This window comes from Papilio polytes, unplaced genomic scaffold (assembly GCF_000836215.1).
Source record: "Papilio polytes unplaced genomic scaffold, Ppol_1.0 DF822178.1, whole genome shotgun sequence".
NCBI classification, from domain to species: Eukaryota; Metazoa; Arthropoda; class Insecta; order Lepidoptera; family Papilionidae; genus Papilio; species Papilio polytes.
Genome location: NW_013527026.1, coordinates 1816758 through 1833344, shown reverse-complemented (window position 1 = coordinate 1833344; position 16587 = coordinate 1816758). Strand labels below are relative to the sequence as shown.

Below are 16587 nucleotides of genomic sequence, written 5' to 3'. Positions count from 1 at the left end.
GTCGACAAAATTGGTATTGCATTTCTACAGCTGACGGGCGTAAAGTACACCAATAAATCTCTTACAAATTTGTTGATGATGTTACTAATAAGTTTTCCCAAATGCCAAGCAATTTTTAGATGTAGGTAGTTGTCAATTAAGCCTAGTAATATTATAAACTTACAATCAATCGGTACATAATACAATTTATCCGTGGACAATTGTATAATGAACAATTGATATCTTGTTAAGCTCTCGCTGTATGAGAGGCAAGCGCAACCGTGTCACTTGCCGCACAGGTCAATGACCCCAAATTTGGGCACCCATGACAAACAGTTAGATCATATGATAATGAAAACACGGTCCAAATCTTTTTTCTCTTTCACTTTAGACACCTGTACTAGAATAAAAAATATTAAGTGTGATTTGAAATAATTATTTTGCTACTTGTTTACTAATATTTTCCACTACAGTTCGAACTAGAGTAAAAAAAAACAATTTTAAGTAGTTATTTAATTAAATGCTCTACAAGTCAACATTCAAACGCTACCATTGTAAAACAAATTCAATATAACTTCTTTGAATCGAGACACACTTTGTTTTGGTTAATTCTCCGTTGACTTAACAAAAATAGACACATCGTAAATACCAAAACTTGTGCTTTTCATCCAAAGGCGATGCATACAATAGATAAAACAGCACATTAAAGATTATCGTAACTCTTTTGCGTGGTAACCAAGTGTTGGAATTCTGGAAACACAAATTTGAAATCCGAAACCTGTCCAGTCGCTAAGTGGTGGGCGTGTGCCTTCACAACTGTATTATTCCTACGTAAATACATTAAAAATCCAAACTAACCTTAAAGGTATTGAGGCATTTAATTATATCTAGAATATTTTTTCAGTTGGGAGTTATCACAAGCTATTTTATTTGCTTAAAGTGGTATGACAAATCGCTTCTATGACTGTTTGCGTCTCGTCTAAGCCGTTTGCTTATCTTGTCATGACGAATTATATGCTTTAAAATGCACGAAAATTACATCTACGAGCATTCCAGAATACCACATTATTGACACAAATTATGCGACATCTTTAAAACCATCGTTGACTTGACCATGAGGAATCTTTCCTAGTTCCCCTTCACTTTCAATCACAATTATAAATATTAATAGGGTGACTATATGGATAGTATAGATAGGACTCATACCGCCAAAATCATAATTATGTCCACTAACTAAGAGTAATTATCTTTTAATAAAATAAAAGAATGTACAATACATTCTTTGTCAGCCCTTAAGATAAAACGATCATCTGGATTATTCGCATGCGTAAGCATTTAATCTATTGGTTAGAATAGCATTATAAAGGAAACAATTGGACTGACCAATGAAAATTATCTATAGAAAGCTAGAGAAATTGTCACGATGTCTTAGATATCCGTTTCATTTATCGGCTCTAAAAAGAACTCTATCAATTGTATTAAAAAATGATCCATACAGTTTTTCTAAATTCATAAAAACTGCGCACATTCACATTATTTGTGAGCGTTAATCGTTGCATCTGGATATAATAAGTGTGTACAGGTCCCTTAGTATCCCACATATAACAGACAGCGTGGTATTTTTAGTTCGTTTATGACGTAACCCGTGCCAGGGTGTCGCACGCGCTAAGAATACCCACGTGCTCCCCCCTTCCAGGATAGCGTCATCACTTCGCCACACGCTACACATTTTGTTTAATTTGACAGATTAGAAAACGAATTAATTAACGTTATAAGGTAAGAACAGACAAGTGTATTAAGTAAAATTAATTTATATTTTTTACTCAGAAGTCACTAAGGTGCATTTAGTTTAAATTAAGTAATATAAGCCTACCTAAATGGTTATTAAAAGTACTATGAGTGCAGTAATTACAGTGCACAAAGTCAATAATCACAAAAAATAGGTACCTTTAGGTAAATTTTCAAGACGCCAACTGATTGGGATTTTTAAATCTATTTGTTACTGCGTCCTTAAATTAGTCGAAATGGACTCGCTTACTAAACGCAAACTCAAATGTGACTATAAAAAAAAAGTTGTAACCCACTAATGAATGATTATGCAATCCGTTAAAAGTCTTATAGGTAACCTGAATTACTTAAAGGTTAGTACTGGCGGACAGTGCCAAGTGGCTACCCGGACACGCGTATGTGACATTAGACACAATACAGGTCAACAGGCCGATTGTCCGTCAATCTATCGCTACGCGGTGTGCGCCGCCCGTACTCGTTATATCAGTTAAAATGTCTTGTGACGTCGATTTTTAATGTGGGTTTTCATTGTCGATACATTCCAATGTTTCAACACAGACAAAACTTTTCGTTGTAGCAACTTGACTGAAACTATCTCTGATGGCATAAAAAGCGATACATTATCACAAAATACGAGGCATTCTCAGTATTACATATCTTTGCATAATCTATACCGTTTGTTGAACAATCGCGTGGGAACTCGAACGAAAGAAGCGAAGTAGAAAGTCGTAGCTTACCCTTTTCGATGTTCATATATAACTTTCATAATGTCTTAGAAAATTGTCGCCATGGGCACTTTTAGACGCCATAGGAGACGTTGGAAAGTTATTTACGACTGAATGTTATTTCCAGTCACAACCAATACCATTATATCACGAAGGTAGAACACGGTTTGGTTACGTAACCAAATTTGAATAAATAAAGAATTAAACTCCTCACAAGGAAAATAGTTATGTCAACTAAAACAGGTTAGAAATAATGTTACAGTTAATAAGAACAAAACATAGATTAAAAAGATTGATTAGACTTAAAAGTTATTTACGATTAAGTTTCCAGGATTAGGAGTCATTATCAGAATCATCATCTTTCTCCTTATCCTACTCCCGTAGGGTCAGCGCAACAGCTTTTTGTCCTCCGAATAACTCTATCATCCGTCATCTGAGTCATCACTCCCTTTTTGATCATGTCACTTTTCACGCAATCCATTCATCTCTAGGAGTAATGTACATATTTCGAAATGTCAACTTATAGCTTTAAAATTACAATAAAAACAGTCTACGTATAATAAGGATTTCTTTTTTAATTTCGTTACACCATACATATTTAATTTTACAAAATCGTCTTCATTTCGAAATAAAAATTATTTTAACGCTCACAATTTGAATTTTAAACCTATTCAGGGCAATAAAAAATTAAAAGCCGTTTCGAGTCCAAATAACATGCATCGGTTATGTAACTTAATTTTAGAAAATAACCAATACAACGACGCCTATCACCTGGTTTATAAGGGACAGGATCCCTCTACTATGAACTCCATATATTTTTTTTTCTGTTTCTACGTCGTAGTTTTTATAACACCAAAAATTAATAAAAACCACAACGATCATTCCGCTTGTGTCACGCGAACGGCATTCAATAGAACAGGTTCTTGCTAATTGTGTTGTGTTGCCTTGAACGTTTTAATGATTCGCATCCTACACTTGGCTCTGCTGTATTAATTGTGTAAATTACATGTCGATATTGCAGTTCTATTGTACGATAAAGGACCGATAAATTACAGATAAAATTAATCGGTGCATTATAGGGTACTTATATAGAAATACAATACAGTTTTGATTATAACATAAAGCTTTTTATTCATCATCTCCCTGTCCTTTTCCCACACACGGAAATACGTTGCACCAGCATTTCGACCTCTATATCGATCTCTCTTTCGTCATCTCCGTCATCATTACGTGCTTTACCATGTTACTTTTCACGAAAATCTATCATCATTTCCAAGTCTTATTACAATCATCATGATGTCCATCTCAATGAGAATAAAATAGTATTTTTTTACATGTCACTAACTAAGGTAAATAAAAATAATATGAAAGAATGCAACAAGTTATTACTTCATAACTACTAAAAAGGTGAATGCAGTATCTAATTACATAAAACATTGCCTACTTTTATGGACATATAGTCGTTTAGAATTGCAAATATCTACGTCAACTTTTTGTCGTGTGTGCGTAAGTGTTACTTATGGTGTTTTGACCTAAAACAATATTCTTTATGTATACCGCAATTACTAGCAAAATGTTTTTTCTTTCACAACCTTTCTATTAAACTATATTTAGTGAACATTTCGCTATTACATTTAATAATTGGTAAATAGATTTAGACTAAAAGCAATATATAGTTTTCTTACTAAATAGAAAGAGTGGTCACATATAAAATAACATGGTTATCAACATAAATGCAGGTTACTCGGGTATGCAGGACACGCGCGATTTGCGTCACATAAAACTGCGCAGTATTTACTCCATTGATAATACTCCAGTGGATAAACCATTAGTCATCAGTACTGCACAACACAGATATAACTTTTTATGAGAAAAAAACTCACGTCCGTGACTCCGTCCGAGTGGAATTAAAAAATAAAGTGAGTACCCTATGTGTTCTTCCAGACGATTTTCTACGCCTATGACATTTCATCGAGATCCGTTAATCCGTTTGGACTACACCCTCTATCAAACATCCATCTAAAATTACGCATGTATAATATTAATAAGATGCAAGGCAAATCATGTCTGTATTTAAAAAAGCACTATTAAAAAGTAGTCTACGCATTCAAGACCATAACAAACATAGGTATAGATTGGTTAGTATTAATATGTAGAATAACAGTTTTTAATCATAAAAACTCCTACATCTGATAGTGCGTTAACCGAAGCCCATGTGGAACGTATATTTTTCGAAGAAATCCTGTAGATGGAACGACAATAACACCAATATAATTCCAAAAGTGTCCTGAAGTAATAAATATAACTTACAATAGCACTCCAAGATTGAAATCTAAATACAAAAATCTTGCTTTTCTATAATATAAAAAGTTCCTTTAATAAATTTTTCGCTGTAGTTTTGATTCAATCGTATCAATAGAGAAAACACGTGGTAAAAACCAAAACTAAACTAACTATTACAAATAAAGTAAACAAATATAAGCATAGAAACAGACATGGTTGCAGTTTTAAAAACCGTGAAAGTTTATCTCAATGGAAGACGTGGATAGCTTCGCCCGGTTTGACAGCGGGAGAGTTCTAAAAGGAAGCTACCAATTGATTTATAGTCAATTCCAACATTAGCAAACTCGAGATTGAACAGATGGAGCGGGTTAAACGAAGGTTATACGAAGTTTTATTTGCTATTACATCACTACGTTGTTATGGACTGAAATCAACTTGCTCTTTGATACCTTGTTTTGATTTATTCCTACAGTTTCTGTTTATTAGAGTTAAAAAGATTTGTTACGCCATATAAAACTATCGTGACAAGTTCTAACGATAAGTGGTTAACCTTATAAAAGCTGCTTTCAATTCTATTATTACTTAGAAAAATCCAACAGATATTAAATAGAATAAAGATAACGTTGGTTTAGAATGATCTAAAACGGACTAAGTTAATAACATATTTTATTACTTAAGATTTTTTAATGTATAGCATTTTCTTTGTCAATTATGTTCTTGTGAAAAAGATAACAATCAAGATTTATGTACCAGGAAAACGTAATTGAATAATATACCCTTATATAGTTCTCTTTGCAGTTTTAGCGTTTCGTAAAGTAAAAGCGGTTTGCAACGGACGTTATGATATCGGGACGCATTGCCGAAACGTTTTATACGACCCATCAAAAATTTACTGCCCTGTGTAAACATTTTTACGATCGTTTTATTCCATTTAACACACCTCGACCTGTACAGCAATATCGTGGTAGCACACTGATATTGAGAATTAAATTATTGAAACGCTTTAAATTTTGTACTTCGACACTTATTGGTATGCAGAATAAGGATGACTACGAAAAGAAAAAGTTTATTTAATTGTCGAACAAATTCTAGTTTAGATAACATTAACATTATTAGATAACATAAAATACGTAGTTGATTTGTCAAATCCTTGACGGTCTAAAAAAGGGATCACAAACTCAAGACTCAATATTGACAAAATTACGCACGGGGTGAGTAAATTGTGAAGTTACTGAAATGAAGGATTTAAATAAAATAAGACGTACTCACCATTTCCTTTTTAAGATAGGTGAGCTGTGAGTCAAGGTCCTGTGGCGGCGGGTCCTCTGCGTGTGTTGGGGACTCACACATATCCGGCTCGACGTCCGCGAACCCGCTCAGACTTTTGGGCAGCGGCGGCAGCCCCGATAGCGACATCGTACTGATCGCGCGAAACTGCTTACGGAGCCTGATAACAAACGAACAATTAAAAAAAAAGTTTAACCCTACTCGGGAGTGAAATAAAGAATTCATTCCAGGTTGCAACCTACTCTATAAAATCGGTCAATCCGTTTAGACTAGAAGTAATGGAATCAATAGGTAAGGAGATAACTTTATTATCAGTGGTAGAGTTAGCAGCTTAAGTTGATTATATTCAAACTGGCGAACACAGCGAAGTTAAGTTAGTTCACTAGGTACAGCTATGCTCATATAGCAACTTTATTCCGTGATGTAAGAGTTTCTATGGATAATCTGTCAAGTATTGAAGATTATTTCGTAATCGATAATCGGATTCTATGACGTACGACGAATTAAAATCATGCAGACTCTTTTGTCCAATATAATAAAATTTAATTAGGTTATACAAGATTTATAACTTCATTTTAGTTTTTATATGTGTAGGATTACCATGTTTATAAGTGCAATTTTGTTTAACAGAAAAATTTCTACCACATCTATTCGGAACCGTTAAATCGACCAATTCTATAATCATCAGTGTCACGAATGGATAATTAAATGTTATTATGTTAAAGTTACAAATACACTACACCGTTACTTAAAGTCCATCAACAATTAACCTATTACGTATTTACTAAAACAATTATAATTATACCAAAACGACCATTTTTATAGATGTTACATTCTAGGAAGAATTAAGTTTAATGAGGCCAGTGTTTTTTTTTTCTTAAATACCTTTAGTTTCAATATAAAGCCATTAAGCATATCAATATTATTTAGATTAAAACTTATCAGGAGATTTTTACTGACGTATCCACTGGATAGAATCCATTATTTCATATCAGTTTCCTATCAAAATAATACGTAAAATTAACAAACTTTAATCAAGATAAAGCTATCATTCATTAGAACGTTTTATAATGGATATCATTTTACTTTGTCCTAGAAACATTATAGCTGTGTAATAATTTGCGATTTGAGCGAAACAGTACATTGTTAGCACGTTTCTATCAAATGACCTTTCAACACATTACCAACGCTTTTGGCAAAACAACTAACAATGTAAGAGGTTGTCTTAACATCAGATTTTCAAGTCCTCAAAATCCTCTGATTTCTTGTTATCTTACCTGGATTTGAGATCATCATCCGCAATATAAGCATAGGCCTGTTCATACATATCGTCCGTCTGTTCACTGGTCACCGAACACACGGCGTAATTAGGTTCTGAATCAGATTCAAACTGCTCGCTCGCGTCCGCGTCCAGAGCATCAGGCACATTGGATTGCGACCGCATAGTCTGGAGCTCGTATATCAACATCTCATGGTTGTTCATATCCTTTGTGATCTCAGGTGAGTCGTTCCCATTACACAGTATATCCGAATCTTTACCCTTGTCTATTACCGTGTTCGCTTCGTCCGTATTATTGTTTCTGCTCGCGAGGATTTCCGATATAAGCATTTCGGTAACACGAGAAGTTTTACGTTCAAGAGAATTGTTATTTTTATTCGGGTCCTCAACCGAGGAAGTGTTACAAACGTGTTGAGTATCAAACGAATTATTTTGTCTCGACGGGCTATTTCTTAATCTGTCGTCGAATTCTTGAACTTCATCAACTGTGGCGTATGGCGCTTCCGGAACTATATTCGATTCAGCTTTGGCGTCTATCGGTAAGGAATATGGACTAACTTCTGTCAATTCTTTCTTTTGTTTATTTTGGTTTGGTGCAGCTTTATTTACAGGTAAAGGTTTCATTGGTTTTAACTTAGGTTTAGGTGACAGTGGCGGTGGTGGTGCTTTTCTCAAAGGCAATGTTTTCTCTGCAAAACTAGAAGACTTTGAAACTTTGCACTTAGAATCTTGATCTAACTTGTTCGAAGTTGAAAGAGATCGCACTAAAATTTGTCTGCAAGTTTTCACTGCTTTAGAATTCAACGATTCATTCGACCGCTTCACGGATGTCGGTCCCTGAATACAGTTGCTATCACTGGAACTTCGTCTAGAGTTCTGGCCGCTGGATTTCTTTTCATCAGAGGACGAGCTGCGGTCACTGATCACATCTCTGATGAAGGATTTGACTCTGGCGAGACCATTTTGCTTTGGCGACACGATCTGTTGGCTCGTTGCGTACGTTCTGTCCAATGTTTTGGCCTTTTTAACATTGTTCAGGTCCTGTTTTGATGACGCTCGGGATTTGGAGAGACTTGATTTAGACTCAGTAACGGCCTTTCTCGTCTTAGCCAGAGCTTCGGCCACCAAGCTCTGGCTGGGCCGGGGCGGGACGGGAGGTGGCCCTTTGATCTTGTTAGTCTTCATAGGCTGCGCGTTGGTCTGTACCATAAGCATGCTTAAACGAGGCTTCACTCGTACAATACTATAACACGGGCACTATAGTATAATGAGCGCGAGCACGGCACTACGCGTCTTTCACGGCACTGGCGAGCGCTGGCGTGTGGCGCGTCCGTTCCGACCGCGGCGCGCGACTGACTGATGCGAAGCCGACGACTTAACTAAACGTCCGCGGCGCCGTAACTACTTACTGAGCCTTATTAAACTTTAGTTCGTCTACTTAGAATACATTATTGTGTGCACATTTTATGGATTGCAATTTTTAACAGTTTACATAGTTGGTAGCACACGGATACAATGACTTGACCCATACTTAAATTGTTGTAAAAGTGATTGTTTACTATGAGAATGGACGCAATACCGGCGGCCGCCACGCCGGGTGGCGCACGCCATGTTGCATGGTGGCCTATTGTCTGCGCGTACTCGCACAAGCACTCAGTGGCTCTTTGTTTCCGACCATTGGAACATTTCAGATAGTAAATGCTTGCGAAAACGAAATGCAAATCAAATTGCAATAATGATTGAAAGTTAGATAGCTTGGTGTTTAAACATCCAACTTTTGGAAAGGTTCACTAAATTCTGTATCTGGCAATGATAATATTTATAATAAAACCATGTATGTATTAACATTTAAAAGAAGTAAACATGTTCCCTTTCTTTTAATATGCACCAGCCTACTAACTAATATGGATTCTTAAGGGTATTCTGTAAAACAAATCCAGTTTAGATAAATGTGTTAATAAGAGGATTGAGGCAACTAGGCTGAGAGTGCTTCATTGAGTGCAATAACTTAGAAGGCTTGCACTTTAACTTTCAGCATATTTTATTACTCTACCTTAATTTCAATACTCTTAACACATTTTTTTAAAATGGATTAAAAGATCTCGAGACCAACAGTTTTATATAGAAATACAGAATGCAATAATTGACCAATTCCAATTAGTAAAAAAACATATTTTTATTGAAATTCAGGAAGTTAATAGTAGACACAATATTTATTTTATGCAAAATTAAGTCTTATTTCATGTGATTTAATACAATATATCATTATTTTAAGCTGGGTACCTATTCTTATAAAAATGTTTTGAGAATACCACTTGCTTCTATAAATGAGACAATTGTTTATTATTATAATGAAACAGTGTAATCTAATAATCTAAATTCCATAGATTATAATTAATGTCATGGTTATTATTAATTTTATAGTGGAAGCATGTACTTGGCACCATTAACCATCACAAACATAAGCTTAACACTAATTACTAAGACCGATGTACAACTTGGTCTCAATATTTCCATTTTAAGGATTTGCTATCAAATGATCACAATTTAGTATTGGGAAACTGGCATTTAATGTATATGTTTTATGTTACATTATGTTATCTACTCCTTGCAAGAAAGAGGAAGTGCTAAAGTGAATTCACATATGTGACTGATACATATTTGTAGGAAAGTGCATACTATGCCATCCCTTTGTAAGGACGAGGGCAGGTTCATGATGATGACTCCTAGTTATTATGTTGATAGAATAAACCTAATTGTTTATTTGACTTTTTAATGCCATGATTTAAGCTAAGTCTGGGGAGGGAGCTACCATTGACATAGTTGTATTAAAATAGTTTCGATATCACTAATGGCCCTTAATGTGCTTACCAATACTGCTAAGTATGAATCTCTTATTGGATTTAGGAGGAAAATCAATACTTACAATAAATTCACTTATTGTTGAATTTCCAATCTTGTCGGCACATAGGACACTGTTGTTGAGGTTGTGAGTGTAGCCACTTCACAATACAATGTATATGGAAGCAATGAGAGCAAGCGCCCCAGACAAGAGGGCAGTCGTCTCCGGGAAGCTTACAATCAGGACAACAACTGTCGAAGGGCATACGACAAATGCCGCAGTTATCGTCGTTAGCTATCCAACGCCACGTAGCAACCCCGGTCCAACCTAAAATAAAGTTATATCAATATACTAAATAATAATGATAGTCCTATTTTCACAAATGAAGAGAAAAATATCGATCTTACTTTTAACTGTGACCTTCATGGCTTTGCTACGTACATGGTTCAGATATCAACCTAGGTTAGTTTGAGATTAAAAGTGTAGTTTTAACATTATTTTATAATTGTTTTAGTAAAATGAACAAAGAATTAACCGCGATTAAAACACAAACAAATCACAATTTGATTTTGATAGACAAATCGTTACAAAATCGTTGACCACAGATTACTAATAAAATATTAAAAGTATTAATCTGCGTAAAAAGAAAATAATGCAAAACAACTTTAAAGCCACAAAAGCGCTGTGAAAGTATTAGTTTTATTTGTAGTTGCTATGTAAATCCAAAAGAAAGCCAATCCTATTCATTTCAAGCTTATATCTCGGTGCCATATATCATGCCAAAGTTTAAAATGCACCCTTAACTGTTGAAGGTGCAGTAATTAAAGTCCTTTTTTATCTTTAGTCAAATAACTACTATCCAAATCAGAATCAAATGCAGCTGATATTTTTATTCATGATGCTTTACCCTATATTTCTTAAAGAATACAATTAATCGTCGAATTTTTGAACTATACCTAAATGTCAAAGAGTTAACAAACGTCAGGCTAATGTCATTTAAATAAGCTTGAAATCTTGAAACAAGCAAAGTAAATTTTGTGCGTTGATGTGTTGGAAGTTTTTTGATTTTACACTTGATTTTCTATAAAGTAATTCAGGGAGGTAAAAATGACAACATTTGACTCAAAATACGATGTAAGTAGAGAATGTAATAGTGGAGTGAATTCTTTCTATGGGCATTAATACTGCAATTTCACGTATTTCAAAATCATTTTGTGCAATAATGCATATTTATTGTTTGTAAATTACTTTTTAATCATGTAAGAATTTCTCAGGATATTTTTATTTTGATGATACAATATATTTTGTAAAATATAATTTTACACTTATTGTAACAATTTCCATATTGATTCATACTACACGTTGTGTTATCTTTTGTTAGTAATATCATAAACATGGAAATAGCGTATTGAATGGATAAGATAAAATTGAAATATAAGATTTTAAACAATATATTTATGAATTGACTAAATGACCAATTATTTTATAATGCAGATGTTTCCCGCTGGAGATGTGGGTGTGGTAGAAGGTGAAATGAACATTCCATCTCAAGGAGGTCCTTCCGGGGAAAGTATGGAATTCAATACCCTTGATGAACCCATCAAAGAAACATTTGTAAGTCAATAAATAGTAAATAAATCTAAAATCTATACTGTTATATCAAAGCATAAACACACACTACTTACTTATGTAGGATGTCAGTAATCACAGCATATTTTTATATAACTCAGTTTATACAAAGGCCTACAACATGCATTGGGCTATATATTTTCATTCTATTAAACTTGATATTTCAAATATTTGTATTTGGATATTGCAATTTAAGGTTTTACAAAAGGTAAACAATAACATACAGTTTTTGTAATGTTATGTGGATGCAGTTGCACGGGAACTAGCTAGTTAAATAATAAATTCATAAGTAATTCATATTGTTTTTAAACATATTTGTTGCTCAAGGACCAACATAATGACACCTATTTAAAAGAATGTTATACAAAAAAATGTTCAATTAATTGCCTGGCAAAGTCATAAATCTTTACATTGTAATTTGTTTACCTATGCTTTGTGATTGCATTTCTTAATATTATACTTTCAGATGCGAGACTTAAGAGCTGTTGGCAACAAATTCTTCCATGTCTTAATACCCAGAGAAAAGACCAGTTTACTGAAGGATTGTAAGTTGATTATTTTATTTTTTATTTTTAATATTATACCATGAATGGATGGATGCATCTTAGAGTATTCCTGTAATAACTTATTTTGCCACAAATAAAAAACATTCTGGGAGCACTCATAAGCTGCTTAAATTTTTGTTTTATTTAGCATGTATGAAGTTGCGTTTAAAGATAGTGTTTAACTTGTCACCAACAGCGCTGCAGCCAAAAATACAAATCAAAAACTTCTTTTAACTAAAATAAAGTTTATTCCAACTTGTTTACATTTGTACAAATTATAAAAACTATCTCGCAACTACATCTTGCACCGCATCCTTCTATCTATTGTTTTTCCACTACTTTCTTAATACTTAAACCATGCAATCTCAGTGGCCAGTATTCAACCTCTTTGGCTGTATTCACACTTGTCAGCCAAAGAGGTTGTATTTTGCATTGACCAGAAAGTCAGTTTTTGTGTGTGTTTTGAAATGACTCATAACTACCGGGCCAATTTAAAAAAACCTTGCACCATTAAAAAGATATCACTAAGTAACTATATATAAATTCCACACGGATGAAGTCACGAGTAACAGCTAGTATCCAATGATCTTGTATTATATTTGCATCAACATTAAATTTAAAGAAATATTGTTACTTTTTTAATTTCCAGGGGATCTCTGGGGTCCATTGTTGCTGTGCACCTTGATGGCAACAATCCTACAGGGCTCCACAGAGCGCGCTGACAACTCGAATGATGGAGGACCCGAGTTTGCTGAAGTATTTGTGCTGGTCTGGATTGGAGCAGCTGTGGTTACGGCCAACTCGAAGCTGTTAGGTGGTAACATGTAAGTGCCTTCAAATTCACTCAAGAAGATATTTAAATAGCTTATAAAAATCTTAGTAATATGAACTAATTACTATTATAAATGCGAAACATGATGAAAGAAGATGGATGTTTGTTAAACTGTAGCTTATGGTTGAATGGCTCTCAATAAAATTTGGCATAGATGTGGAGGAGAGTTTAGAAGAACACATAGGCTATGTACTCTCATTTTTTAATTCTACGCCGACAGAGTCGCGGGCGAAAGCTAGTTATTATATAGAAAGTATTTTTTATGGTGTTGCTATAATTTCTATATGAATCATGCAGTAAACAATGCAACAAATAATTTCTTGATAACACTTTTTATGCCAACAATGTCCACTCCTATTAGCTTGAATACACAAAATTGTATTTCCTCTAAAGGTGTAAATAAAAATTGGAAAAACCTATAAATAACAAGGTCTGTTAAGCATTTCTGGAGATACCTAGTAACAAGCACCCATCCAAACAATCACATTTATGATAACCAATGTCTTAAGAACCTGTCGCTACAGTTGGATTAAAGGCTTGATTAAAGCAGTTATTTTAGAAACCGCATGTTTGTTTTATGGTGTTTTGTATGATATTTAAAATATACTATATTGAAAATAATATATTAAAATAAAAAATGCTAAACTTTATATGGATGTTTGAGTTGACAGCCTAAACAGCTGGATGGATCTCGAAGAAATTTGCCATATATGTAGAACATAGACTAGAACATATAGGCTAAGAATTTAGCTTGTTTAGTTCTTAGAGTATTCCATCTATTCTTTTTTCTGCTATTTACCTTTGCAGCTATTTACATTTCATCTTTATTAAATTTAGTATGTAAATAGTAAATATATATTTATGTGATAATTTGTTTGTAGATCATTTTTCCAATCCGTGTGCGTGCTGGGCTACTGCCTGTTCCCCATCGCGCTGGCGCTGGTGGTGTGCCGCGTGCTGCTCTTCATGACGCAGAACTCCTTCCTCTTTTTCTTGAGGCTCGTCATTTCTATGACCGGATTCATTTGGGCAACATTCGGTAAGAACATACAACTACACAACATTGATACTAATTATTTATTTATATTTCGTTCGTGGTTTTAAATCACGGTACAAATGTATTTTAAAAGTTAACATAAATCTTTGTATCCATTTTTGAGGTTCGTGAACAGAATAAACGTGAAATATGGCATTATTTTTTAAACAAAACTAAAAACATTTTGAATTATGTTCTACTATTAATTTTGGACATCAGTATTTTTTTTTACATTGAAATTAGCGAGTTTTAAAGATGTCTACGGACGCGATAATCGACAGACAACTTTTCAGCTTAATTACATAGATTAGCTTGAATTTTCAGTTGTCTGAAAATAATATTTATAAAGGACTGTGTACTATGTATATTTGGCCAACCCATACATTGTTAGGCTAAGGCCTAGTCGCTCTAGTTTAGTGTAGGCTACGAGTCCCTCAATGGGAGTGTATAGTGAGCTGGTGATGATGATGATGATGATGGCGGTGATGATGATGATGATGTTGATAATTATATCGTATATTATTGTTTATTGCAGCCGCGACAAAGTTTCTGGGCGACAGTCAGCCCGAAGGCAAGAAGGCTCTAGCAGTGTACCCAATATGCCTGTTTTACTTCATACTGTCGTGGCTTGTTGTGTCCCACAGTAACGTTTAAATTTTAGTACTTATTGAATATATTTGTATTTATTATTGTGATACGGACATTTTTTTAGAATAATTTGTGAATAAATGTGTTTTCTTTTTAAGATTAAGGAATTTATTGTATTCATTCGGTGACAACTTTGGATTTTATTTATTGAAGCCACGTTTCGTGACAAGCACAAGTTATCACAGAAGCCAAAACAATAACTTCTACACTATGTACTTTCGTGATTTTTAAATGACATTCCATTTACGAGTTGTTACTCCAAAATTACTTACCACATAACTTTTGTACATAATATTAAATTAAAATACTATTTACTGTCTGCAGTATTTTATTGAATACCTTATAAAAACATATACGTGTCTAAAAATACATAGCTTATGGAAATTCGAGACATTCAGTACATTTCGGGATGTGAAGGTGACAGCAGCTGAACTGTAGACCGGAACTGGAACCATAGACAATCTGTACAAGGGACGTGTTTTCACAGACTATTAAATTGATTTTTATTTGTGTAGAAAAACCAAACCTTACTATAAATAGAAGAAATATCTGTTAAACTAATTTAGAATTTTAACCTAACCTTTTTGGTATCATAATCGATTAATATACCGGGAATTAATTCATTATTTTTAATCTGTACAGAGTTATAACATAAATTAAAAAGATATCACATAAATAAAATCATAATCCTAAAAACATGCATATTTTTAGAACAAAATAACCTCGAAATATAAGCATTATTTATGAGTATGTTACGAATCTCGAAAATTACAGCAACCTACATTTACAATGTAAAATACTAAGAATCATATTGGAATGCATCATTTTTCATTTTATTTGTAACAATTTAGTTCTGCAATTTATTTTGCAGTTTTAGATTGAAATTTCGAAAGAATAATGATCTTCACAATTAGCGACTAAATTTTTGTCATGTTCGTATCATAAGGGATATAAACATACAATAGGTATGTATAATAGTTCCAAATATTGATATTAATAATTTTAACGAGTGTTCAAAATTTTATTTATCTCACTCCCAATATCCCAAACACTTTATAAACGATCCTTCGAATCATTGGGACCAATTTGTATATTCTTTAACTGCAATTGTGCCAATACTTGATCTAATTGACCATATGTTTGGTTACATATTTAAAAACTTTTATAAATCTAGCCTTTAGAGATTGCATAAAAGGTAAATAACCTAGCAAAGGAATACATTTATAAAATTGAAGCAAACACTAAATTACTTCTCAGGTAATCAAAAGGTCTAGAAATAAATTAAGACATATAGTGTGCGTTCGAAACATGCGTTGTTTCCAAGATCTACATCTTTGGTAGGCCGTAGCTTTTGTGCTATCAAATGATTTATTGTATTGTTATTTATCAGTTAGTTGATTATAAACTGTTTTCAATGACTAAAAAAGAGAAACATTGAGTTACATCTTTGTAATCATTATTAATGTTTTGCTACGACCCCACATTCAAATAAAACGTGATCATAAATTGCTTAAAAATAAACATTTTCAGTCGATACCAGTCTAAATCTAAACACCGAAAGCAAACATTCAATGTTTGACAGGAACGAAATTGGCGCCAACTCGCGTGGGCATAGACAAACATTGTTTTTTTTAGTGAACGCCATTCTGCCATTCAGCCAGAGTCTAACTGGACTCGGAGCCGCTGGACGATTTGTCGGGGGTTCTCGGCGGGG

At 33.8% G+C, this 16587-nt stretch overlaps 2 protein-coding genes across 2 annotated transcripts in view; one reads left to right on the top strand and one right to left on the bottom strand.

Annotated features, from left to right (window-relative positions):
- LOC106106630 (putative uncharacterized protein DDB_G0291608) overlaps positions 1 to 8922 on the bottom strand; it is a 27225-nt gene extending 18303 nt beyond the window's left edge. Inside the window, exons 1-2 of the mRNA XM_013287240.1 lie at positions 7340 to 8922; positions 6045 to 6222 (exon numbers count right to left, since the gene is read on the bottom strand). Of these exons, the coding sequence (XP_013142694.1) occupies positions 6045 to 6222; positions 7340 to 8556 (1395 nt within the window). The 5' untranslated portion in view covers positions 8557 to 8922. The remainder of the gene's footprint in view (positions 1 to 6044; positions 6223 to 7339) is intronic.
- A 2246-nt stretch (positions 8923 to 11168) lies between these two features.
- On the top strand, positions 11169 to 15192 carry LOC106106664 (protein YIPF6). Its single transcript, XM_013287283.1, has 6 exons — positions 11169 to 11317; positions 11678 to 11797; positions 12279 to 12357; positions 13007 to 13181; positions 14071 to 14228; positions 14761 to 15192. Exons 1-6 carry the CDS (start codon positions 11291 to 11293, stop codon positions 14877 to 14879), a joined length of 678 nt encoding a protein of 225 aa, XP_013142737.1. The 5' UTR covers positions 11169 to 11290; the 3' UTR covers positions 14880 to 15192.
- Positions 15193 to 16587: the final 1395 nt, after the last annotated feature.